The 27,423-nt window shown below is 35.7% G+C and overlaps 2 protein-coding genes across 3 annotated transcripts; both read right to left on the reverse strand.

The window, feature by feature from the left end:
• Nucleotides 1–238: 238 nt before the first annotated feature.
• On the reverse strand, nucleotides 239–7,805 carry LOC132113268 (microtubule-associated protein RP/EB family member 3-like). Its single transcript, XM_059521082.1, has 7 exons — nucleotides 7,661–7,805; nucleotides 6,141–6,264; nucleotides 5,655–5,800; nucleotides 4,825–4,981; nucleotides 2,764–2,897; nucleotides 2,333–2,485; nucleotides 239–990 (listed from the first exon to the last, which is right to left on the reverse strand). Exons 2-7 carry the CDS (start codon nucleotides 6,259–6,261, stop codon nucleotides 922–924), a joined length of 780 nt encoding a protein of 259 aa, XP_059377065.1. The 5' UTR covers nucleotides 6,262–6,264; nucleotides 7,661–7,805; the 3' UTR covers nucleotides 239–921.
• A 2,143-nt stretch (nucleotides 7,806–9,948) lies between these two features.
• Nucleotides 9,949–26,328, reverse strand: LOC132112922 (dihydropyrimidinase-related protein 5-like). Of its 2 annotated transcripts, none has more exons than XM_059520673.1 (13): nucleotides 26,178–26,328; nucleotides 22,520–22,788; nucleotides 15,934–16,092; nucleotides 15,601–15,780; nucleotides 15,248–15,316; nucleotides 14,993–15,037; nucleotides 13,946–14,021; nucleotides 13,669–13,825; nucleotides 13,445–13,586; nucleotides 12,029–12,171; nucleotides 11,719–11,926; nucleotides 11,456–11,624; nucleotides 9,949–10,608 (listed from the first exon to the last, which is right to left on the reverse strand). In XM_059520673.1, the coding sequence occupies exons 2-13, from the start codon at nucleotides 22,778–22,780 to the stop codon at nucleotides 10,523–10,525; spliced, it is 1,695 nt and encodes a 564-aa protein (XP_059376656.1). In that variant the 5' UTR covers nucleotides 22,781–22,788; nucleotides 26,178–26,328; the 3' UTR covers nucleotides 9,949–10,522. The 2 variants fall into 2 exon arrangements, with proteins under 2 accessions (XP_059376656.1, XP_059376657.1); XM_059520674.1 differs by lacking the exon at nucleotides 26,178–26,328 and adding an exon at nucleotides 24,303–24,452.
• Nucleotides 26,329–27,423: the final 1,095 nt, after the last annotated feature.

A 27,423-nucleotide genomic window follows, 5' to 3' on the forward strand; every position in this document is an offset into this window, starting at 1 on the left:
GTCGTTCCAAACATGTATGATATTTTGGTTGTACAATGAATGGAAACCAAAGCTTTCAATCGTCAACAGAGATATAAAAAAATCTTACAAGTGTGCTCTATTCCATTATATACCTTAAAATCTTGACATCTCTAGATCTTGTTGGTGTTTTCATTAGAATTTCATCAACTCAATGATCACCTGGTCACAGGTGTACTCAAAGCTCTTAAGAAGCTTTAAGAAGACTTGGAATATAGTGTATGACTCGTATGAACCACTTTTATGGTTCATTTGTGTCCTTTTTCAAGCTTGAAAGCTTCAGTCCCTATTTTCTGGAGTCATGTGAAAATGAGCAACCTTCTTTGTTTGTTTCATGAAGTCATACAGGTTTGGAACAACATGTGGGTAAGAAATTGATAACAGACATTTCTGTGTGATTTATCCCTTTAAAAGTGTACAGTCAGTGAGAGAGGCAGACTGAAGCTGAAGACACAGATGATACTGATCATTTCATACTGAATGGAGCGGAGACAGACCTCAAAGAAAATGTGTATGAAAATCACACAAGCAATAACTGCATTCCAAGCAACATTTTTTTCCATTTTCTTTTTCTTCAAAAATGTCTTTCCCATCACAATATTTACATTTGTTTTCAGTGCGTTGTGCTACCCACGATCTATGATACCTTTTCTTTTGTTCATTCTCTCAGTCATGCTTCGACGGCTAGGATGTGTCGTTGTTGGTGCTACTGTCTAGATGGGGTGAGGACGGCCAGTGTTTGTTGATGCCTATGTAGTGCATAAACCAGAGTCAGAGGACAAAGAGATAGAGTATATATGGTGAGCCCATACATTTGTAGGAAACTGAGAGGATATTAACAGCGTGCGATAGAGGGGAGTCATTCAAAGTGGTGGGGAAAGGAAATGGTGAAGAGGAGGATGCTCAGTATTCGTCCTGGTACAAGTGGGCCTGCTCGTCTATTTCATCATCTTCTGGTGGTGCAAAGCCATCCTGTATGAAAAATTTAGCATTTTTAGGGTGATCATGGTATTTAAATACTGCATTCAACACTGCACTGTATACAATTAAGTACCATTTTGTATATTCCAGTGATTATAAGACACTTTTGTATTTGTCCATTATGGTTCCTGAAAAGCGTCAGTGTGTCATTAGAATACTTTTCTTATTTTTAAATTACGATTTCATAGTGGTTCAAATTAAAACATCAGTAGCATCAATAGCCAGTGCTGGTAAGTAACTGATTACATGTAATACAAATTACGTAATCAGATTCCAAAAATTAAGTACTTGTAATTATAGTATATTGCATTTTAAAATGCTCATAATCCGATTACAGATCCTTTTTTATCGATTATATATCATTCACACAGGTGTAGTAAATTATTCATAATTTGCTTCTCCCCAATTATTTTTTCCTCTTTTAAAATTTTCTTTCTAAAAAACCTACAGTGTGTACCATTCAGCTTTGACTATATTCACAAACACAGACAGAAAGAAAGAACAATTTCAAGGAATATATTTTCTTCTTCTTTTTATATCACTATGGTATGTTTAATGGTAAGTTTAAAACAAGATTTAAAAAAAAAAGTAATCAGAATACATTACCTAAAATGAGTAACCTAGACTATATTACTATCTACAGTTTTTATCATATAATTTGTAATAAGATAACTGACTACAATTTGTAAGTACTCTACTCAGCACTGACAATAGCATTAGGACTAGAGTCATTTCATGTCCATTTCAAATAATTGATTCAAATTCTGGGGCCTCAGCTTGACATTTTTCATATATTCATATAGAGTTATCAGTATGCTTTAATTTGCTTTAATTCAGACAGCTTAGAACTTGAATGGTGCTCAAAATTTGACTTTCAAGATGGCGATTACTAATGAACAAACAGGGATTTTTTCTTTTTTTTCTTCTTTACTTAACTGGCATTAGAACTCTTAGAAAATGTACTCTTGTTGAGTCATGGCCCATCTGGCACACATTGAGATCTATAATGGGAAATTTTAACTCTGGTATTTCCATGTCCGGCTTGTGGTGTGGTCAAATTTAAAGAATTTCACAGACAAAAAAGGATCAATTATCTATTGTCAGTAGTGTTGCGACATATGAAGCACAATTCACACAGAAGCAACTTTCTGTTGGTTAACGTGGCAAATCTGCATGACCCACTTGGATTTCATATGCAAAAATTCACAGAACAATGATCACTTGAACATGGCCAACAGTGGATAAAAAAAATTATAACGCAATTATGAATCAACCTGGCAGTTATATCAGTCAAATAATTATCAAAAAAGATATGAAAAGTCATTGGCAGTACCTCTGTAGCATACAGAATGTCAATTATCCCACTGATAATGGGGTTGTTTTCAGTCTCATTTTCTTGACAGATCAGTTCAATGTCTCGAAGTTTGCTGAAGTAGAAATCTCTCTCCTTCTCCAGACCATCTACGGTTAACTTCAGCTCCATCAACTTCAAAAAAACAAAGCAAAAGACAAAGAACACAATGTATTCTACTACTCATCAGAACACAACCTTATGCTTATTATGATAAGACATTCTATATCCAGACATAGAAGAATTTCAAATAAAATGCAATTATCTGAATAGGTGGGATAGAAGATAAGAAATGATCTGAGAAAAGAAAGATAAAAATGAACAAATGACTTTCTTATACTCAATTTCTACAATCTCTAATCGAAAGTATTCCAAGGTAGAGTAAGTGTTCCTTACCCTCCCGGGGACTCTACCTGTTGATTAAGCGCCATGATTTCAGCATCACTTCCCCCATTTCGGGCATGTGTGGGGTTCTTCCTTATGGTGGTGGTCACCCTCTGGGGTGTGGGCATGTTTTTAGGTACTGTTGGCGATATTCTCTGAGGCCCTGAAATTGGAGATGTTTTGCATTTAGTTACAATAAATGGGATCTGTTCAGTAAATGTACAAACTAATTCATGCAATTTTAGATTTTTGTTATTTCTAGCCACTTCTTTAAACACATTAAGCTCTGTTCCATACCATAGTGGGCCAAAAATGACCCTCACAAGTGACTGATCTGAAACGTCCCACAAACAGAACTCTGAATGGAAGCTCAAATAACAGTCAATTCTGTCCGTGAACATTTATTTTTGTTTATTTAGGAAGCTTACTAAATTGTATTTTGGAATTGCCTTCAAATATACAGTATATAAACATACAATACCTATTTTTGGCCAGAATTTCATAAGACAATTTTGCTGCCCAATCTTTTGACAATCCTCAATAAATTGAGGTCACTATGGAGATTACTATGACAGCTTTAAAGAAATAGTTCACCCAAAAACGAAAAACTTAGAAAAAAAATATAGAAAAAAATATAGAAAGCTATATTATGGATAGAGGACCTAGCCGAAAGCAATGGTTTGAAGTTATATACATTGTATACATTTTTTGATGTTTTGATCTGCTGTTTGGACCCTCATTCCGACGGCACCCATTCACTACAGAGGATCCATTGATGAGCAAGTGATGTAATACTAAATTTCTAAATTTAATGTAATGCTAATATTCTGTTGAAGAAACAAACTTATCTACAGCTTAAATGGCCTGAGGACAAGTAAGTTTTTAGCAAACTTACACGTTTGGGTGAACTATTCCTTTAAATGCAATCTAAGGTGGCAGCTCACTAGGTTTTTGAACAGAGCTAATGATTCACTACAATGAGCTTCAGAAGAGGTTCAGTAAGATCAGCCTTTAACAAGCTACAGCATGGGCTGCTTGTTACCCCACAACTTTGGTTAAGCCCGTGTGTGTGTTTTTCACCTATAAAAATTTACATTTATTAGTGAATAAAATTCCTTTTAAAAGAGTTCATAAATAATTTTTACACTACTGATCAAAAGTTACCACCTAAGGCTTTAAAACAGCTGTTTTCAATTTGAATATATTTTAAAATGTAAATTATTCCTTTTATGGCAAAACTGAATTTCAGCAGCTATTACTGTCTCATGATCCTTCAGAAATCATTATAATATGAAACATTTCATATTTATAAATAAAAGTATTATGTATAAAAATAAAGGTATTTATACTGACCCCAAACCTTTGAACAGTTGTGTCTTTTTTGCTTATTAACAATATTTTTTACATAACATTTTGTTTTAGAATTTACATTACAGTGTTTAAATACAAAAATATAAATACAATGAAACTGTATTTATATTGTAATAGTTCCTGAAACTGTATTTATATTGTAATAGTTCCTGTTTGTTTTATTTTTGTTCGATTTTTATGAACTTATTTCTTTCTATCACCACATACAGTAGCGCTGCCATCAATTTCTTTTTGTTTTCGATTTTAGTATGATGTCCATTTTTATGCAAGCCAAACTGACTTTGAAAATTACTTTTATAAGGCATGCAATAGAGGGTTAAAATAAACGGCATGCTTTTTTGTAACTTATTTCAGATGACGATAACTTTAAAATGACCAATAAAGAATTTGGAGGAACTGAGGGATGAATAGGACTGACCAAAGTGGCACTAAGCAAGCACGAGCACGAGAGAACACTGCGGAACTGATCTTGGAAAACTGTTTGTTAGTACTGCACTAACAGAGCAACACAAAGCTGTTTTTATGCTGAATTCATTGTTTTCTCATTAATGGAAGCTTGGGCATGGAGTAAATCATTCTGAGGCCTATGCACAACCAGCTGCTTTGCAGAGCACGCTGTCAATCAGGAGAAGCTCAGCAATCAATGCAGCAAAGGGGCGGCAGAGTCTCGAGGTTACCTTAGGGACCAGTTCTCTTGGGTTTGTGGGAAAAGTGTTCACCTGGATTTGGTGGAGGCGCCACATCTTGGCCCTGTCTAACTTGAATGGGATCATAATCTTTCCCGTCATAATTGGCATCAAAGAATTTTTTAAACCACTGGACGAATTCAAAGTTGTCCTGGAATTTTCCTTTCACTAATTTTTCCACAGGAATTATCTGGATAACAAAAGGGGGGGGGGGAGTTTTGATCAATAAAACACTAAGTTGTAATCTTAATGCTAAAATCCTTTTTCATATCCTAGGAAATTTACAGAATACAAATGCATATATAACAATGAACATTAGACATCTTGACTGATTATTTGATAAACAAAAATATACAAACATACTGTATAATGCATACTACAACCATACTGTATATAAGCCAAACTTTAATAACTAATTTACATTTCTAACTATTTAACTAATGATCTGTTAAGCGATACCCAGGCCAGGCCTGATGTTTGATATTGATGAAAGTTCCTTCTCATTTTTTTATTCGAGGTGTCTATTATAGTTAATATTAATTAGCTTCATACTATGGTAAATGGAATTAATGGATGGTCCATAAAAATGAATGTTCAAAAAACACTGTTATAAACCTAATTATAAATGACATATTATACATTAACTCTCATACCTACCGGTTGCTTTTTTTTTTTTTTGTTCAAAGCATGTTATATTTTAAAATTACAAACAAAAATACAGTAACTTTTTTTGTTCAATCTTACTGATTGCACTGTATATGTGACATTTGCTTTGTTGTGTTTTGGTTCAGCCCCAATTTAAAGTAAAAAAAAAAAAACTGTGAGATGAACAAAGAAGCAAATACACCAAAGGACCAACTAACTTTATCAACGTTCATCCTCTTGAAAGCCGCTTGGAGTACTTTGAAGTTATGTATAAACTCATGTTCCAGCTTTGCTTGAAATTTCACTTTCTTTAAAAGAATACACCCTGGGAACAACATGTCCATGAACTGACAATAAGCCGCCCCTGAGGATAAAGAGCAAAAGAGAACATGGGTCAATAAAGCTCATTCATTGCATTATGGGGAACAATAAAGAAAAACGTCTTTGATCAACGTGCATGCATGTGATTGGTTAACCTCACTAGTGTTGAGTGCAAAGTAAATGCTTTTATTTGACTGATTACACTGGAAGAGATACAAACACTTAGCATATGCTATATGATCAAAGGCAAAGTAAAAGCCTTTTTATTGTGAAATTAACAGTAGTGTTATATAATCTACAGTGGAGCAGAAATAAGAGTATGCTAGTGCCATTCATGACATAAAAGACAGAAACACTTTGAAAAATAAGGCAGTATGAGCCACCTGAACATAATTGTTCTATTTTGGTGTAGGTGAGCTGAAGGGAGTCATTCACCCATGCCAACATGTCATGTCGGCTCAGGTTCTCAATTGTTACCGATGTGGAGTATACATTCACTGCCATCTCCTACAAAGAGCAATGAAGAACAAAGTCACTGTGTACATAATGCGCTTCATTGTAATACTCTGAAATCTTACGGCATCTGTGATTTCATATATACACATATATGTATATATACTGTTTATATTATTTACAGGTTCATGTTGACAACAGGGTAGCAGGTAAAGATTGTATTGCATGCATTCTTTGAATATGTCACTGTGTCTGGACTTAATGTGTTTCTGTTTGGTTAATCAGAAGTGTTATTCAGTTCTGTTCTTCAGTTATCAATGCAGAGAAAAATTGTAATCACACTATAAATTTCAATCCTTCATTAAAAAGATAATGCATCCAGATTCAAGTGTTTCTGAGACATGGTGCATCCAGCAGACTGCATGATGGAAATCACATCTGAAAAACACACTAACATCTTCTACAGAGACACAATATATGTGTATGTGACTAAAAGTTGAGGTAAAACTTTAAAAACGCATTTATAAATTAGGCATTTTATTAACCCCTTCATATAATAATAATGTTTCTTTTAAATATAGGCTACTGTACATTTATGTTACATACAGTACTTTAATCTTAAAATGTATTAATCGTTAATCTTATAATATTAAGTTATAGACAGAGAACAGGTGGTTTTAGAATTTTATGATATAATTGTTTAGATATAACGAGCGGTTAATAATAAAAAACAATGCAATGTAATATAGTAAGTCTCAGATCAAAATTAGTTAATGTTGCTATATTAAACTAATGACAGGTAACGTTAAGTTACTGTAATTGTTTTTTTTTCTCCTCACGCCTCAAGAATCAGTAAAAGACAAAAACTGGTTGAAAACGATTATTGGCACTCTACAAATAGTATTTTCCCTAATAATATAACAAAAAATATTGGTATCATGCTGGGTCTGAAGAAATAAAGCAGAGATTGACAGGTCACCGGCTTGTTTTACCTTCAGTTGGATAAACTATGCGAGTTTTACTATGTCAGGTCAATAATATTAGTTATTATTACAAACATATACATTCGTTTCATTTTTATTTCTCCTTTTCTGCAATCGACATCTTAAACTATATTACAGTATCTTACATGATGAGAGTAACACAGGCCCTTTAACGCTCTCTGTTTACCACTGATGTGGCTCTTTTGCGGTCTTTACGTCAAAATGTGCATAAATTTCGCGTTTTGCTCTATAAAACAGCAGACTGGAGCCTGCAGTGATGTGTAAAGCATGTGAGTCCATTACTGTGACAGTTCTGCAGGCCTCGCCGACGTAACGTTATATGAGCAACAACACACACGCTCGAGCCATAAACACATCATACACATACAAACGAGGCCACAGCGCTTATTTAATGTCATACGTTATTAAGAATACGAATTATAATGTTTTAGCAATATTCTACTCACTATATTCTGACTGCGTCCTTTCCAATGCTGATATTACACTGGCAGAATGCAATCCTGTGCTCTCAGTTGTACTGTGGGTTGCCAGATATGCGCTGCTGCCTAGTTACGGTCAATAGCGCCACGCGCTCCTGCAACAGACTGGCCTTCTGTGCGCATGCGCAGCGCCCCTCAATACAGACGCATGTCTTTGTGAAGACCTGGATAACAGCACGTTATTGTCAGTGTGTGTCCCGTTTGTTTCTGTTTTTAAATTATAAACGGAAAACACTGTAGCTGTACTAATATTATTTCTGTATAACTACAACAGGATTGACACATCCTACACATATTAAGTAGGCGAAAAGCTCAAAATAAACACATTTCTAGGCGAATCTATAAGCTTTAAAAGTTTTTTAAATGAGGTTACAGTAATTGACGAGGCACAATAAAAAACATTAACATAAAAAAGCTATTATAATATACCCTATAAAATAAGATTTTATGTTATTTGAAATATTAAAAAAAAGTTTAAAATTATTGAAATCTCAACGGTTTTCCCCCCTAAATTCAAAATGCCTCACATATTTTGCAAAATGCAGCACTGCGTTCAATAGATCACAAACACGTCTTAAAAGCAAACATTTGTCTTACGTTGCAAACACCTTTGCCATAATATTATATTTTTTATATATATCATATACACAGTTATTAAAAACCTAAAGCTCTTCTTTTTTGAGCCTGTGTAGGCTACATTTCTGTACAAGATTGAAAAAAAAAATGGCAGAGAGATACTGAAAATTTTTGAAAAGACTGAAACCAAACTTTTTCTTTTTTTTACTGTAATTATTTATGGTTGTGAATGCATTGTTACACAGTACGAAAGAAAAGAAACACATCAACCATGTGAAGTTGTGTGGATGTTTTGTTTAGGTATTATTATTGTTGTAAAGCCATGATTGGCTGCTGTTAAGTAAAGCAGATGTGATGAGTTAGTGTGAGGCACTGGTGAACTGGTTGGTTCTGTTTAAAAAAGGAAATCAAGATACTTCTTGTTAGATTTTTGTGTGTTACATAGAGAATTGTGTGTTGTGTTTTGCACAAAAAAAAGTGTTTTCATGAAACTGAAAACAAAGTCAAAGGCAAAGAATCAGTAGTTTTGCAGATTTGGTGTATGCTTCTGTTGTTAAGAGTTTCAGCTTTCAGAAATTGTGTGACAAGTACAGATTTTGTGTGAAAGCAGTTGAAAAAAACCCGTAAAATAAATATATTAAAATGATTGCAATATCTTACTAATTACTAATGAATTACACTTATTTAATAACGTAATTATAACGTGTATTTTGTAAATATTATAAGCATGCATATAAATATTCCATGTTGCATTTTATTCAATGATAAATGCAGTCATGAGGTTGAAGGGAGTTTATTTGCACCTTTTCATGAGATAAACATAATACGTTAATACGTCCAACTGTAGTGCATACACAGCTCATATTAAAAAAATCGAAAAGCATACTGAAAATCCAGAATAAAAAAGACATGAATATTCAGCACCAACAGAAATGTTCTTGCCATTCTACTGCTTGTGTGACTGGAACATTGTACGGCTAAAGTTACTGTGTCTCTACAGAAGCTCTTCAAGTGCTTAATTAGACATACATGTAGAAAAAGAACACATGCCTCAGGGAGCTGTCTGGTGTCTTTTTACAGGTTGATTAGTGTTGATCAGAAGTGAAGCAGAAATTTCCGGACTTGTTTTGAAACATGCAGATCAATAGTCACTAATGCACAGTGTTAAAGTTCAGTGAACAACTGAAGGAATTCAACTGTCTTTACAGGTCAGTGTTCGGCTAACAGTTCATTCTAGAACAGACGTAAAGCTACACTGCAAAAATGATGCTATTGTTATGAAGAATAACTCGTAAGTGCCTGTAACACTAACAGGGAATGTACACTTAGTGGATAAAAAGAAAATCAGAGCAGTGAAAAATGAAAGATCAATTCATTTTTAGATCAGTTCCACAGCTAAATCCGATATGTGACATTGTAAAAACTGTTATTCGTAATTCACATCTTAGAAGGTCTGGTACGTGTGCTTATAAACGACAGGAAAAAATCGAAAATGCTTCTGATAAATGACTTTTTTGAATATATAAGCAATACAAGTGTCATGAACTATTACAGAGAAACAATTAAATATCTTGTACTGCCTTTGAATTTTGAGTGTCAAAAATAAGAACAAATATTAACACCTCAACACAAAGTAAAAGTTGGTTTGTACCTGCTGTCAGAAAGTGTTGTGGATTGGTCGCTGTAAGAGTTGTGAGTGTAGAGAGGCAGAGTGCTAATGTACACAAGTGTAACTCCAGAGACAAACACTGAGGTAAATGTATAGTCATCTGCCAACACATTAAAACAGTTCAAATATTAAATACCTTTACTATGGTTCACATTTTCAAGCCATGACCAAATACACAAACTAATAACATTCCCATTCTTAAACAACTTTGCAGTTGCTATCTTTAAAACAGGTTATACGGCAGCTCACGTAAAACGTACTGTTGTTAATGTGGGAACAAAAACAATTAGTAAAAGGATCTGTCATTTATTCTGAACACAACCTTCACTATTTCATTTGACTGAATATGAAGAACAAAACACCCTGGAACATTTTGGATCACCAAATCTCTTACAACTATTTCCGACCTATACCTTGTTTTCCAATGTCAAATATATTTTTCCCTTCGTATACACACGCACATATATAAAAACACACAGGAATTTAGTTGCAAGTGATTTAAATTAAATACTTTTCATCAGATGTGAGGTTGTCAAAAATGTAGGTGTTCAGTTGCAGACTTGTGCAATTGTTGATCCGAAATGTTACCAGATTCCACTAGAACGACCTCCAGGTGGAGCCAGAATCCTTGCCGAAGCTCTCTTTGGAACGCTATCATCAATTTGGGCACCTAGCAAAAAATAAAAATCATTGAGCTACACAGGTTACATACACTCTCATTGTAAATAAACAAACACATTTACATACTTTATAAATTAATGTATTTTTCATTCACTAAATATTTCTATATTATTTAAAAATACAGAATCTCTCACACACACGCACACACACACACACACACACACACACACACAGTATGGTTATGTAGAATTATGTTGTAATTGTAAGAAATTATTAAAAACATATTTAACAATGTAATAATAATGAGAATGACACTTCTTCATATGTCAATGAAAATGTCAATGAAAATATTTTACTGAAATTTTACAGGCATTGAACATAGGTTCTGCAAATATTTATATATATATTTATTTATATGGCGTGCAGTGGTGTTCTGAAATGAGGAGAAATAGTTTTTGTTTTATTTTTTAAATACATGTAAATTCAGGCCTCAGTCTTATTTTCTTGTTTGAATAAACATTACTTATACTATCAGAAAAGAAAATATTCTAATTATAAGTCTTATCAGTATATCACATCAGTATCAGTGTTCATTTTGCATTTATTCCAAAATAATAACTCAAGGCAGTAACAATTTAAACAATATATTTAATTTAAACAATTAGCCTACACATTTTATTTATGAACTGATGTTCAGCTGTTCTTTTTAATAATAAACTTATTAAACTCCTGCTTTAACTTTACCCGCTGGTGTTTCTGTTGGACAGTTTTACCTTAGAAAAACAAGTTATATATGTATGTGTGTGTGTTTGTGTGTGTGTGTTTTGCTGTGTATGTGTGTGTTTTAGTGTCAAGTATAGTATTTTTTAGTTCAGATTTAATGCACACTACTGTACCAGACAAACTAAAGCTGGACTCATGTAGGTCTCTCATTCCCCCGTGGCGCGTGCAGGGTCGTGGGTTCATGTCCCCATCTGAAGGGCCCACCTCCTTCTTCCCTGAATTCTGCACTGCAGCTACATCTCCAGTGTAGGGCGCACGCTCCACCCCCTTGAGTGCTTGACACTGAGAGAAGAGGGTCACAAACAAACAGGCGATGCACTGCCATACACTGTAATAAAAACATGATCTAGTGGAGTGAGAATTGTGCTTTGAGTACCTTCTCCCTCTGCACCATTTTCTTGTAGAGGTAGTCTGAGAAGGTTCGGAGAGGGTAGAACTTTCCTGAGCCCTCAGCACAGGTGAAGATGCCGTTTTCATAGACCACACGACCGCGGCTGACGGTTACCAGCGGGACGCCGTGACACCGCAGGTTCTCGTACAGATTTACATCTCCACCCTGCCATTGAGTGGACACAGAGATGGTCCTGCGGACACACAAAACCATGTTAATATAGGTCATTTCTTAGAATATGAAATGTTTTTTGAAATTCTCAGCTGACTTGAACTGAATTCATTGTTTTGGAGACCTGGTTGATTCTGGATCCCAGACGACCACATCAGCATCGGCTCCAGGGATGACCCTGCCCTTCCTGGGGTAAAGGTTGTAGATCTTTGCAGCATTGGAGCTTGTGACAGCAACAAAACGATTCTCATCCATCTTGCCTCCAACCTATTAAGGAAGATAGACAGAATGAGCTAAAAAGTTTTTTATTCTTGATGCATGTTTCTGTTTTATTCTTGATGCATACATTTTCTCTCCTCTCCATTTTTGTCTTCGTAGTGGTTTGAGCAGCAAGTTTACTGTCTATAATATATTATGCATACTTTATGTTATATTATAATATGGTTATGTAATTCATTACTTTTGTTATATATTATTTATATACACTACCATTCAAAGGTTTGGGGTCAGAAAGATTTTTTAAAAGGAATTAATCATTTTATTCTGTAAGGATGCATTAAGTTTATTAAAAGTGACAATAAACACATTTGGAATCAATGGATTAATCAATTATTTAGTTTTTAAAATAATAATAATTTTAAATTATAATAATATTTCACAATATTACTGTTTGTACTGTATATTTTATTATATAAAGGCATCATCAAAATAATGGGTGAGTATAAGAGACTTCTTTTAATTAAAATAAAAAAAATCTTCAAATGTTTTAACAGTGCTGAAATATTGACACTTATTGGCACCCTCACATTGTTGCATAACCTTTTTGGATCAATCCAAGTCCCATAATGTAACTAATATTCATGAGCTACACTTCCAGCATATTAACGACAAGTATTAACGATCATCATGTGAATATTAACTGTATTACATGACTTTCATCCATTAAATCCACTAAATATAAGTTTAGGGGCCCTATTTTAATTATCTAATCTCATGGTCTGAAGAAGGTGCACTCAGGGCATGTCCGAATCCACTTTTGCTAGTCGGAGTGCCCGGTGCATAGTCTAAAAGGGTTGTCCCTATTCTCTTATTGAGTAATGGGTGTGTTTGGGGCATAACGTGCAATGAACCAATCAGAGTCAGAGTCTTGATGGTGTACCATTTTAAAGTATTCACTCATGCATGAATTTTAGCCTAATATTGCCCACAACCATTAAGGAAGGGGTTTACAATAATTCTGTCAACTGTTAGAAGCAGCTGCATCATACATTAAGTAATAATTCAATTAATTATTAGCTTTTCATTCATTACATTTTCATCAAAATGAATCATTACAGCAAACTAAGTAGGTGAAAGTCAGGTAACAAATACATATTCATGATATTCATTAATATTCACACCTGGTTGGTGTTAATTTGTTTACTGTATATTTGTGCAAACAAGCAGAAGTGTTTAATGGAGTTCCTACAGGTCTTTTAGTTGCAGCATCAAAACTGGTATAAATAATCTTCAACTTTTGACTAGATTAACTGAAACGTACCACTCCCCGCTCCCAAATCACACTCATGCGGTCCTGCACCCCAGAAACACCGTGAGGGATTTTAGTGAAGTCGTCTTTGCCCATCGCCTTCTGTTTAGTGGTGAAGGGTCGGTGGTCCGATGTCACGACGTTCAGAGTGTCGCTGCATCACAGTGAAAAGCCTTTTATGTGACTGTACAGATAGGACTGAATGAAACTCCTCAGTATAAAGTCAATCCACTTACTTTCCCAGAAGGCTGAGCAGGTAATTGGGTGTGTTGGGGTCGAGTCTGAGTGGTGGCACAGTGACGAAAGCAGCTGCGTGGGCCCAGTCCTGGTGGTAGTACTGCAGCCCATTTAAGACAGCATGAGCTGTGGTCGTCTCTCCATGCACCACTTTCCCTGTCGACCAATCACATTTCAGTATTCGGAGTCACATTATGTTATTTACTGGTGAAGATTCGCCAGCCATATATTAAAGTGAGTGTGAAGTGGCCTTGGGTGGCATTGCCTGGCTCTTACCCTGCATTTTAGCAGATGCTAAAACATCCCCTGCTGACATGCTGGACACATTCACAAGATATATGGGACAGTGGGCCTAAGAGACAAACAAACAGAAACAATGCTAATCACAATTAAAGTCCTTAAAAGCATGTGTATAATGTGTATATTTCAAAGCTGTTATTCGTCGCATAGTAACGCTGGGTCAATCGTTCTGCTTTCTTGACATTCTGTTTACACCACATATGAAATATACTGTTTGAATATTATGCTTCAGCTGTGAAATAACAGTAAAGTACATTTTTGTTCAAAAGTTGCTTTTGTAGCAAAAGTGCTTTTAGTTTTTTTTATAAATGAATACTTTAGTTCAGCAAAGATGCGTTAAACTGATAAACAGTAAGACATTTATGATGTTGCAAAATATTTATATTTCAAACAAATGTTGTTCTTTCTATTCACTTAAAAATCCTAGACATTTTTTTATCATGGTTTCCACAGCAATCTAAAGCAATCTTAAACTGTTTTCAACATAAATAATAATAAGATTTAGTTTTTAAAAGATGTCTTTTATGTTAAGTGTACTTTTATTTATTCAAAAATACAATAAAACAGTAATATTCTGAAATATTACAACTTAAAATATTACACACGTATTGCCATTATTTCAGTCTGCTAACTTCAATCCCCCTCTCTCACCAGTCAAACATGCTGACTGATAGTTAAGGTTTCTGATTGGCTCAAAAGTGTGGGCTTTTTTTGTGCTGTTTACAACATTTATAGAGCTGTAGAAAAACTGTCAAATTACTGAATCAGAGCAGATCTGCAATAGGTTTTGAGTGTTTGCATTACCCATGTGTTTTAATTCTGAAATACAGAATCTTTATTAGTTATTTTTAACACTAAAACACTCGTGTGTAGAACTAATGATACAGTATCTTTCTTAGAAAAGGCAATCACTCAAGTCTATGTTAGTATTTCAAAAAGCATCACTTCTGAAGCAGTTAAGGCTGTCATTGGAGCTATGAATAATGAATAAAATACATCAACGCTCTTGTACATCATACTCACTCTGTTAGCGATGGTAATAGCTCGGTGGACGGCCTCTGCTTCCAGCTGCACATGGAAAATTCCCAAAGTAAGTGAGAAAACACAAAAGTCACCAGTGAAACCTAATGATGAACAGACGCCTAAGAGTTTATTAATAATCCATGGAAATGCAATATAGAGACGGGAAAGACTAGGAGCTGGAGAGAGAGTGGCAGCGCGGCTAATATCTTAAAGGAAAACTATTTCATGGTCACATGATCTGAATGGTTACTTTACCTCCTCAGGTCTGCTTATCTCAATGCCCTCCGGTCCACTAATACCCAGATCCAGCGCTTCTCTGGCACCCTAGTGTGAATAAAAACAGACATGCGATAACATGATAAATAACGACTATGCAGGAAGAAAGATGGCAACATTATCCATGATAATTTTGACCAAAGTAAAGGCAGCATCACATACACTTCAGTTCTAAACAAAGGTCAGTAATTTCACGTAACGTAAATAATTATTGATAAAAATAAATAGTGCTGTTTCTAATGTGTGAAACTGCTGCCCGTAAAAAGCCCACTAGGTTTTGGAGCAGAACTTGTTCCTACATTATGGTTTCGCACCAGTTCCCTGATTTATACCTCCGCAACCAGCTCTCCATTCTCTGCATGGACGCGGGCCACAGCACCGATATCCTTACAGTTCTGCAGGGCCTGAAACAGCTCGCTGTCCCTCAGCATGTACATATCCTTATATGCCATGAACATCTGGAAGGAGTTCACTCCTTTCTCCCGCACCAGCGTCTCCATTTGAGCACTAACCTGTGATCCCAAAACAAGCCAAGTCACCTTTATTTCTAAACCACTTTATATAAAACATATTGTGTCAAAGCAGCTTCACAGTGATAAACAGGAAAAGCACTAAATCAACTATAGATACAGAGTTTGCCTACTCAGCAAACACACACTTTGTACCTTTGGTCCCCACCAGGTCACTCCCACATGAAGAGCGTAATCACAGCAGGCCTTGGCATCAGCGTGAGAGCGGCACTTTTCATAAGCATCCAGCAATGATTCGTTCTTCTCTGGCAGCACATGACCAATCACCATAGTGGTGCCTCCAGCCAGAGCAGCCTAGAAATAATAAAACAACAGACGATCCATACAGCATCAATACCAATCACTCGGTTTACTGGGCCAACAACAACAAAACATAATACAAGCATGCTCACAAAAGCTTTGCATGAAATATAAAGTTACATAACAGCACTCAGAATTAGACCTGTATTTGAGAACTGTATTCAAAATGTAAACGGAAGAGTTGCTAAGCCATTGTTTCATGGTGTTCTGGGTAGTTGTTTACAGGCATTTATATGCGTTTACATTTACATTTATTCATTCAGCAGACACTTTTATACAAAACTTATATGTACAATACGCACAAAAATGGCTACATATGGTTAGAAAGCATGAAGCTTGCAGTGTTAGAACACCAGTTTTTGTCCATCGTCAAGACAATCTGAAAAAATAAATTGAAAATCACAATCTGATGCTTCAGATTGTCTGAAGCAGGATTTATACTTTCGCCTGGATCCACTTCGTGAGCCTCCGCTGACTGCGCGCGCACCTCTATGGACAAGGCTTTTATACTTGTCACGTTTGCCATTGTATTATTGTTTGAAACGACAGGGGGCGACGAGGAGTAATTGTCCTCTAAAACCATTGGGAATCACTGGAGAGTATAGTTATTTGCCGGTACAAGTCTTGTTGAATGAATCAATAACTTCTTTATGTACAAACTTTAAATAATCTTAAACTATTGGCTTTATTTTGCATCAAACAAAAAAAAAACAGCGTTGGACAAACTATGCAAAAAAAAAAAAACCTTTGCATTGTTTTCCGTCAAAAAGCACCTGATAAGAGTTTTGACTTCACATTAAACTGCTTCTGTTTCACACAAATGATTGCATGTTCAGCTAGAATCACCCTGAACTCATGCATATTCGGATGTGGAGCTGTATGGAAAGTTACAAAAATGCCAATGACAGTAAACAGACACATTTGAGCATCTTTTTCTTTCATTGGCGGTTGGCAAACCCACTTAAAGGCGCTTACATCTACTGCACGACATGGGAATGACAGCTGACAGAAATAAGGATCAGGCTAAGGAGAGCCGATTCCGATCAGTTAAAAAAAAAATGCTTGATTGGCATTGATCCCGATCATTGAGATCGGCTTGGGACATCCCTAGTGTTTATATGATGTTCTGGTTATAACTAAGGCATTGCTATGGAGCTATGGGTGGTTTCTAGGGTGTTACTGCTAGGATGTTCTTATTTCTAGGTCTTTGCTAGGGTGATCTTAGTCTCACGTAGCCAGATCGTCAGACTGATGGCAGAAGGTCTGGGAACCTTGGCCACTTTGAATTGCCAAGGCCCATCCAAGAGGCAATATGATCGAGAGCTAAAGCAACCAATCACGTTTCATTTTGTGCATTGTCATGTTTAGGCACGTGGCAATGTTCCTACAATAACAGACTGATGTGTAAAACTCTCTGACATATTTTAAAGATTCTATACTGCAAACTTGAAATATTTCACGTACTTTTGAAAATCCAGCATTTAGTTGATCCTGATAAGTGTACACAGTTGTAAACACAATGGCTGTCTTCTTCCATGAGTGGGTTTGACGTCAAGGTGGAATGTTAAAGAACGTGACACACATCTCCTGGAAATCCTTTATAATTCAACCAATCCGATGTGTTTCCGATTTTGAGCTCCGTAAGCATCAGACATACAGCCAACGGTCCATGGGCTGTTTAAAGATGCTCTGGAGGTTTTTAGGGCATTGCAGGCATTACTAGGGTGTTCTGGTGGTTGCTGGGATGTTGTGATTAGAGCTGGGCGATATAGCTAAAAAAATTATCATGATATAATGTTCCATAAAATTTGGTATCTGGTGGTTGCTGGGGAATTGTTAGTTTGTTTTTAAACTGTTCTTCTGGTTAGGATGTACTGATTTCTTTTAGGGCTGGGAATCGATTCCAAAAAGAATCGATTCCTCGATTCCGAGGCGTTGGGAATCGAGAGTCGATTCCAATGGTTGGAATCGATTCCATCAAGGGGAATTGACTCCTCATTCAGAGTCTTTTTCAGTTCAACAAAACTCATCTATGGGAGTCTCTCAAACGGAAGGCTACATCCAACAAAGGCTGCACAGATTTAAATTCACGAAAATAAACAGAAAGAAGAATTTTAGGATGTAGCCTTCCATTTTAGAAGCAAAATTAACCAAAACCATAATTACAACAATTGTGAGATAAAATATTATTTTCAATTTTATATATATATATATATATATATATATTTAAACAATTCAGAGGTTATTTTACGGTGGAACTGGCTTGTCCACAATTTTGAGCGCTGCATGACAGAATGGATCATGACGTCATTGAGGGTCTTGATCTTATTACCATCTAAAATACTATTTTTTAAACATTTCTATCAGCCAATGATAATTATAAAAGAACACGTCACAAGCATAGATCAGTGGCCGAGAGCGCATCTGATTGACAGATAAACCATGAGCGCTATCAGTCATTAATGTTCTGGTTATTTTGTTTCAGTGTACAGTTTGTTAATATTGTGCAAAGTATACAAAGTAAACTTCATCATTCAGCTGAACTGTGCACATTTATTTTAGACACTTCATGTCTTATTTAATTCATGCGATAAACGCATGTCCCTGCTGAGTTGGGTTATGACTAGTTTCACAGGCAAAGCTGACAAAATTACATTTTTCGTATCGTCTAAAATATTCGGTTTTTTTTTTTCAGCCTTATATTATAGGAAGGATACATTATACTAACTATTCTGCAGTCATCATGGTGAGATTAGGTTCCTTTAATCTAAAAAAAAAAAAGAATCGAAAACAACAGTGAGGAATTGATTCTTGGAATCGACCAGGAATTGGAATCAGAATCGATTCCAAAAATTGTGGAATCGAACAGCCCTAATTTCTTTGGCTTTGCTATGGTAATCTGCTGGCTGCTAGGATGCTCTGATCATTGCTAGAGTAGGATGTTTGGGTGGTTATCAGGGCATTATGGGCATTACTAAGGTGTTCTGGTGGCTGCTGCTCTCATCATTGCTAGGACTTTGTGAGGATTTTTGTCTGTTTGTTCATTTGCACCAGTTTTAAGTCAAAGACAGTGTGGATTATCCACCAAAAATGTTATAAAATAATAATATGCATTGCTCATAATGCTTTAGCCAACATCATTAATTAATATCCCACAATATCTGTCTGAGCATAATGTTTTTACAGAAAAAAAAGTAGAAGGCTTTTTTCAGTATGAGGAAACAATAATTAACAGTAATTCAACCACAAAAACGGTCCTCTTTAAAAGCATCTCTCAGCTGACACAATCCGGGCAGCTACATCCACTGAAGGGGCGTGTATTTGTGCACCATTGTCTTCTGGCACAATGGCACGAGTGAAAGGCTTTTGCAGCAGTCTTTGCAGCAGTGCTCCTGTATCTATGGAAACAAAATCTGATCTCCATTTGTCTCTGCGCCCGGCGAGTCTCATGGCTGTAGCGGGGAGGAGGGGGGAAGAGAATGCCACTTGTGTTGCCAAGGCTAACAATAACAGCACCGATAACAACTCTTTATTTGTCATCTCAAAGCCCCCAGCACTCTGGGAATAAGAGCGTGTATGTATTTGTGAGGGTGAATCGAGCCCTGCGGTGGATGGAGGCAGATTGTGAGTGTGCAATGCTCACTCTTGCATCTCAGTGTCTGCTAAGTGACCCATGGGATTTATTTAGGCAGGGCTGCTGAAGCGAGTGCATCACTGCTTTTGAAGTATTTATAAAACAAGAACAAATGAATTTGACATTAAATGGATGTTACATCACACATCATTTTAGTTCAGATCTTCCACTATATGAAAACGCTTATCTGAAAAAAATCATTTTGTATAAAATACAGTGTAAGGAAAATCAAAATAGTTCTACTTCTTTGAAAAAAATGATTTAGAGTACTATACTCTTAGCAGTGCTACCATACTAGTTACTTCTGAGGACAACTTACTCAGTTGTTGTGAGATAATAGGCCCCCGGCAGATGGTGGGAGCCACCCAAGGTGTGTGTGTGTGGGGGTCCAAAGTCAAAAAATCAATTGTTTGCTTCTACTTTTTCTCTATATGCCCCAACTGGAGCCAAGCTATTTCATTTTAGAAGTGACAAAGCTGAAGCCTTTAAGCCATTTTAATAACCTCCCTAGATTTTTTTTTACATTCGGAAAATTCCCACACTTTATCTAAATTAAAACAAGGAAACAGATTAATAAAACATGGCCACAAATGAATAAGTCTTAGTAACAAATTCTTACACAATATTATTTTTTTTCTCACCTTTCATGCGTGGTGCTCCATACTAACAAGATAAAATAAAACATAATATTTTAGGGCTTTTGACATTTTAGTGACATTTGAGAAGGAAAACAAAATGATTTTGAGGCAAGAAAGGATATGAGATTGGTATGTGGCGCAAACCCGATTCAATCCTACGTTTCCCACATGAGTAACAGAGTTTACTAACCACTAGGCCACAGATATGGCACAGAAATAGGAAACTGGTGTATGATTACTTTAAATCTGTATAAAATTAACACTTACTTAAAAATAATTAAATTAGGGCTGCACGATTATGATAAAAATCACAATTGCGATTATTAATTATGATTATCACAATTTATATTGAATGATGTTTATACCACTGTTTTATGGAACTGCATGCTGTATTTTTTTAATAAACAAGCTGAAAACGCTCTAACTGAAAAACTTTTATGCCGCGTTTCCACCGCAGGAACTTTACCCAGGAACTAGGGACTTTGGCCTGGTACCCGGTGTGTTTCCACCGCAGGAACCAGGAACTAAATAAAGTTCCGGGTAAAAAAATGCCCCTCAGAAAGTCCCTGCTGGCGAGGTGGTACGTTTTCAAAGTTCCTGAACTTTCGGGGGCGGGACTTGGCCACTAAACATCCTGATTGGTTGAGTTCACGCAGCATTGGTTGAGTTCAACCACCATTTATTCGGAACAACATTTTCAAAATATTACTGTTATTGTGTCATGAAATGTAATTTTAAAAGTATTTCAGGGCGAGAATGTAGTTGTTTTAAACTCAACTCTGTGGTTTATTTATAAAGACAGCGCCTATTTAAAAATGTGTTTCGCCGATCTCAGAGACGGTCAGCTCCACGCGACCAGCGGGAGCTCAGTGATCATCTATCCGCCGAGAAGCAGCCTCTCCTCGGCTAGACCTTCTGATGTGTGCCGCTGGCTCTGATGTATCTTTAGTGGTTAAACATAAAATATAATTCGTTTTGGGTAAATCTAACAGGTTTTCTTTGGTCTGTATTCAATTTATCTGTATATTAAAATGAAAATAAAAAAGGCAAATCTATATAATATTTCTTTTCATTGTAATGGCTGTATATATACACATATCCCTGAACTAAGTACATTTCTGCAGCTGTTATTATGCTTAAATGAAAACGAAAGGAGGCAGTGGTATTTGATATCCTATTTCGTTTTATTGTAAATATACAGAGAGGAAAATTGCAGTAGCCAAAGCGAGCTGACTGAAGTTATGAAGTACGCTGCTTATTGCAGATTTACCGGATTTGCGTCGTCGCGGAAATCACACTCCCGAGTCGAATGAGCAAAGTCTGCACTACCGAGAATGCACGTCCAAAATCAGCGTACTCTGTATTGAGAAACGCGCGCAGACCTACGTCACCAGTCTATTTGCCTAATCTTCCCGGTACTTTACACCGCGGTGGAAACGCAGAAAGCAACAGGTCTGGGGGGAAAAAAGTTCCTGGAAAAAAAAGTTCCTGGTACAAATGTTCTGGGTAATTTCAGTGGAAACGTGGCATTGGTGCTTTTCTATAGTATCAAACCTTAAATGTCAACTATACATTGGATTGGTTTCTTCTTTAAATTATAAAAAAGTTAAAATATGAATGTATTTATAATTAAAATAATGGGAAAAGCTCTTAATATAACATGTAGAAAGAAAAAACACATCTTAAGCACTCTGAATAACATAAGTGGACTTTGAATGATTAATTGGCGCTTTGAACGATTATGTAGTTGTGGCATCCATAATTATAATCGCGATTTGAAATTTATTAATTGTCCAGCCCTAAATTAAATATTATTTTAGCTGGGAATCAAAATATTCATAACCATGGCAAAATATATGATTATCACTCAACGTAAATCAGTATTTTACTTCTGTAATGTGACATAATTCCAAGTGAAACAGGACACAAACTTGTGTGGGATTTGATTTTAACCATTGGGAATTGAATGAATTGAGAGAGGTGGGATTTAAAAATGAGGTCTTGATGATGTCAGCCAAATAAAAATGTTGTTTAGAGGTGGAGCAAGATTTTCTTTAGAATAACATGGACAACTGATAAATAATTCCTAGTATGACCAATAACATATTATGAATGTAAGTCAGTTCTGAGTAAATTCTGGCTTTCATACCTTGGTGCCGCTGTAGAAGTCATCCGCGGTGTTGGCGTTCATAAAGCTCTCGTTCAGGTGAACACTGGTGTCTATGCCACCCGGAAGCACCAGCTTTCCTGTGGCGTCTATAACCTTGGCCCCACCTGGGATCATCAGCTCCTTGCCCACTTGCTGGATAATGCCATTCTCAATGTACACATCCGCTTCTTGTGTGAAGTCATCATTCACCACTTTACCTCCCTTTATAAGAATGCGCACCGTTGCTGAGCTGGAACACATGGTTCAACCTACGAGAATCCAAAGACAAAGTGTTGATGTGTATTATATAAAACTACAGGGTCTTTATAACCCATTCAGTCATTTTTTTGAAAGAAATAGTACTAATGATTAAAGAAGCATGAAATTTGTTAAAAATGACATTAATTTTATTTGTCATTATTACAAAAGATTTCTATTTCAAATAAATGTTCTATAAAGCAATGATTCCCTCCACGTTATGGAGGCTTCCATTTAATTTTCGTATTTATTTGATTCCATGTGTTTTCTCTGTAATATATTAGTCTACATATTACACAGTATATGTCGTGTGGGCCATGCCTCGTCTTATTTTTGTTAATAAACATTATATATGCTAGGGCTGCATTATTAAGTGATTAATCGCGATTGTCATGCAAATTTTGTCAGTAAACCCAGTTCTGTGATTAGTAGTAATTCAGGTGGAGCAGCATTTACTACATAGAGCCGTAGTTCACTGACAAGCTAAGCAAAATTGTACTGTTTTAGTGTTGTACTTTTCATTACGAATAACAATGAATCCATCTTTCAAGCATTTGTTTTAGTCTTAAAAAGTGAAAGGTGTAAAGATGTAAGCACAACAGAAAATTATCTTTACTTGTAAAACGTGACATTAAGAGCGCAAAAGCGAAAGCAACTGAAGACTGGCTTATAACATAGTAAAAGACTCAAAAAATATTCAAATCATAGAGAATACTGATGAAAAAGAATGGTTGAATGTTAACTTAATCCCACATTTGTTACCATAACTATTAAGTATGATAACAGAAAAACTATCCATCAGCATGCACTGAATAATCTCATGTTGTAGCAAAAAAAAAAAAAAAAAGCACGACCAAATCATTGGCTGGTGCAACCAACTGAGAAAGTTTGTTGCACCAGCACGACCAGTTGAAAGAATGAGTCTAGAGCCCTGTTTACTATATTTTATCAAACATATGAAGCCAATAAAATCATTGAATTTTTAAATGTTCATTTCCAGAAATGTTCCACTATATCACAGTGACTGATATTTCCAGGTTTTCCATGACCGTGGGAAGTGGGAACCCTGTTTATATAATAAAATACACCCCATTCTTTTGGAATGACACCACATGTCTCAACAGAGCTTGCAGCTATCCATTTTTCCACATTTGTGCTATGGAAACCAATTATGTCCTTACTTGACGTCCAAACAGGATCAATCATTCATATCACAGTCCAAATGTTCCACAACATTAGTTTAAAGAGGTTGCAAAGCATTACGCCATTCTAGAATCTCACTTTAGCGGGTAAACTGACACCAACATGTGTGATTATCGGCAGCTTGGCATGATTAGTCAGATTATCGACTACATGGTAATTACATGTGAACATGTTAATTATTCATGACACATTAAAGCAATTTCAGCACTGCAAAAAACGTTCCAGTAATGTGGGTTCAACAAAACCTCAACATCCAACACACTACAGAAACAGAGCGTGGAAATCATATTAAATGCTTAAAAATTATCAGAGCAATTCTGACCCAGATTTTCCAGCGCTGCATGTGCAGGGATGTGGGATCGTTAGCAGGAAATATATGTAGGCTAGCAGCTGCTGCTGTACATTCCCTGCAGCACCGCACTTCCTTATGATCTAATCCCAAGTGAAAGCCTGCATGCGAGTCTATGCTGCAAAGTGAGTCGGGGGCAGGTGGGTGCGGCATATTCACAGTATGGTGCTTCCCAGGGTTCCACCCCCCTGTTCTGAGCCCCTGATGGTGAATGGAGTGTGTGTATGTGAGCAAGGAGGGGATACTATGGAGCTGGAGAATAAGGGTGTGTCCTCAGACATCGTACTATAAAAAGAAACAGTATGGTGCATGAGCTACATCTGTCCTGTCCTCACAACACAGCTCGAAGAAAAATTATTGGAGCATTTGTTCCTCGCCGTGACTCATGGAGGCCTTCCTCAGGAATGACCCACTTTTGAACCGTGCCATATTCCATAAGATCCAGATGGCACTCTTCTGTGTAGCATGAAGTTCATGAAAACTTCTGATCTTTCTTGTGGAAAAAACTTCCATTCAGTAAAACAGGATGGGATATTGAGTGCAATTAGAACTATTAGAGCAGAAAGAATAAGTGCAATAAACTGAATATATATTATATATATATATAGTAAATGTAATTTTATAATAATTAAATAATTAAATTATAATTAATAATTATATTAATTATAATTAGTAATTCTATTAATTCTACATTTGATTTTAATTTAAGATATATTTATTAACTTTAAATTGAATAAATAAAGAAATATGATATGTTGTTTAGACAATAAATATAATTTAAAATAATATTTACATTATATTAAATAAAATATTAATTGTGCCAATGGGGAAAATGAATGGAATGAAAAACAGGAAGAATTGGTGCAATATATGCAATATACATAATTTCAAATATAATTTAAAATTGCATAAAAATATTTTAAATTATATACTGTATTCCACAATTTGTGTGTGTGTGTGTTTGTGTGTACTATATATCAAATATATATATATATATATACCGGTGTGTATATATATATATATATATATATATATATATATATATATATATATATATATATAAATAATTTTATTTTGGAATAATATATATTTATATAGCATATAAATATATATATGAACATTATATATATATATATATATATATATATATATATATATATATATATATATATATATATATATTATTTCTGAATTTTCATGCTAGAATACTTTTAGTTTGCAAAGCATGCATGCAGACACATGAAGTGTAAACACGACTTAAAGAGGTATTTTATGAGCATGTACACATTGCATTACACATGCATTAGTAATGTCTTCTGATATGTAGATTGCATGGACGAGGCTTCATTCAGAGGCTGATGATGATGTAGACTCATCCCATTTGGACCATATCGAGGGTGTCACACAAAGGGGCGACCAAGCCCTTGCTCTACACAACACATTCAATATGTCTCAAGGCGTCAAGAAATGCCAACGTGCGTTAGTTTTTCAACATTTATAAGGATATTACAACGGCTTCATAACGGAAATATCAGATGTCGGGTGTGAGCTCGTGTTTAATCGTGGTTTTTTTTTTTGCTGGTGGGCTCGAGCTGTTTATGGACATAACTCACGACATCCACATTAACCAGCTAGATTATTAAATATCGTTCAATCGATAGTTAAACAATTACCAAGCCACATTAGCAATGATATACGGGAAACACGAGACGCAAGACTGGGAGATTCTTTCCATACCACAAAATTACACGATTCAGAGCCAAGCAATATATCTCTGTGCTAGTCAGTGATGAGTTTCTGAAAATAGCTTACAAATGAATGCAAAATAGCGAGACATAGTGCACTTACTTCCTTTGTTATATCCTTAAAAAGCGCCTTTCCTTCACTTTCAGCACTGGTGAACAATAAAGCCTGTTAGACGGCAGGCAGATGCTTGGGTTGGTAAACCTTACGCTTGCAGCAGCATCCAGACTGTGAGAGCCGGCGCTGACCAATCACAGGAGACACATAGCGATGGCCTCAGCAGCGGCCAATGGCATTGCAGTATGGGCGTGTCCTGTCGTCAGCGGTACGTACCATTTACAGAGTTATAGGGGATGGAACTGGATCATTATGCCAAATTGCCAATGTGGCAACCGTGCAAACTAGACGAAGTTCTAGTTATATATGTCGTTTTTTTATGCATGCTAATATAAAATGTACAAATATAAATTAGTATGTATAATATAGATATAGAAAGCATTATATATATTTAACCAAAATACCATAGATATTGTAAAAAATATAATCTTTAATAAAATATATGTATTTGAATTATTGCTAAATATATACATGAATAAACTAACACAATAATTTAAAAGTCTATATATAGTTGTGTCCATATACTTATGGTTATAATAATTTTTTTTTAAGTTGTCATTTCCAGAATGTAACCATTTTACATAATACAAAGTATTACATATTATGCAAAATACCAAATTATTAAAAAGAAAATCAACATTATTCAAATACATTTATTTTATATACACACACACACACAGGGTACGGAAAGTATTCAGAGCCACTTAAATTTTTCACTCATTGTTATATTGCAGCCATTTGCTAAAATCATTTATGTTAATTTTTTTTCCTCTTTAATGTATACACACAGCACCCCATATTGACAGAAAAACACAGAATTGTTGACATTTTTGCACATTTATTAAAAAAGAAAAACTGAAATATCACATGGTCCTAAGTATTCAGACCCTTTGTTCAGTATTTAGTAGAAGCGCCCTTTTGATCTAATAAAGCCATGAGAATTTTCAGGTCTCTCCAGAGATGCTCAATTGGGTTTAAGTCAGCGCTCTGGCTGGGCCATTCAAGAACAGTAACGGAGTTGTTGTGAAGCCACTCCTTTGTTACTTTAGCTGTGTGCTTAGGGTCATTGTCTTGTTGGAAGGTGGACCTTCGGCTCAGTCTGAGATCCTTAGCACTCTGGAGAAGGTTTTCGTCCAGGATATCCCTGTACTTGGCCGCATTCATTTTTCCCTTGATTGCAACCAGTCGTCCTGTCCCTGCAGCTGAAAAACACACAGCCTGATGCTGCCACCAG

The sequence above is a fragment of the Carassius carassius genome, chromosome 32 (genome assembly GCF_963082965.1).
Source record: "Carassius carassius chromosome 32, fCarCar2.1, whole genome shotgun sequence".
Lineage (NCBI taxonomy): Eukaryota > Metazoa > Chordata > Actinopteri > Cypriniformes > Cyprinidae > Carassius > Carassius carassius.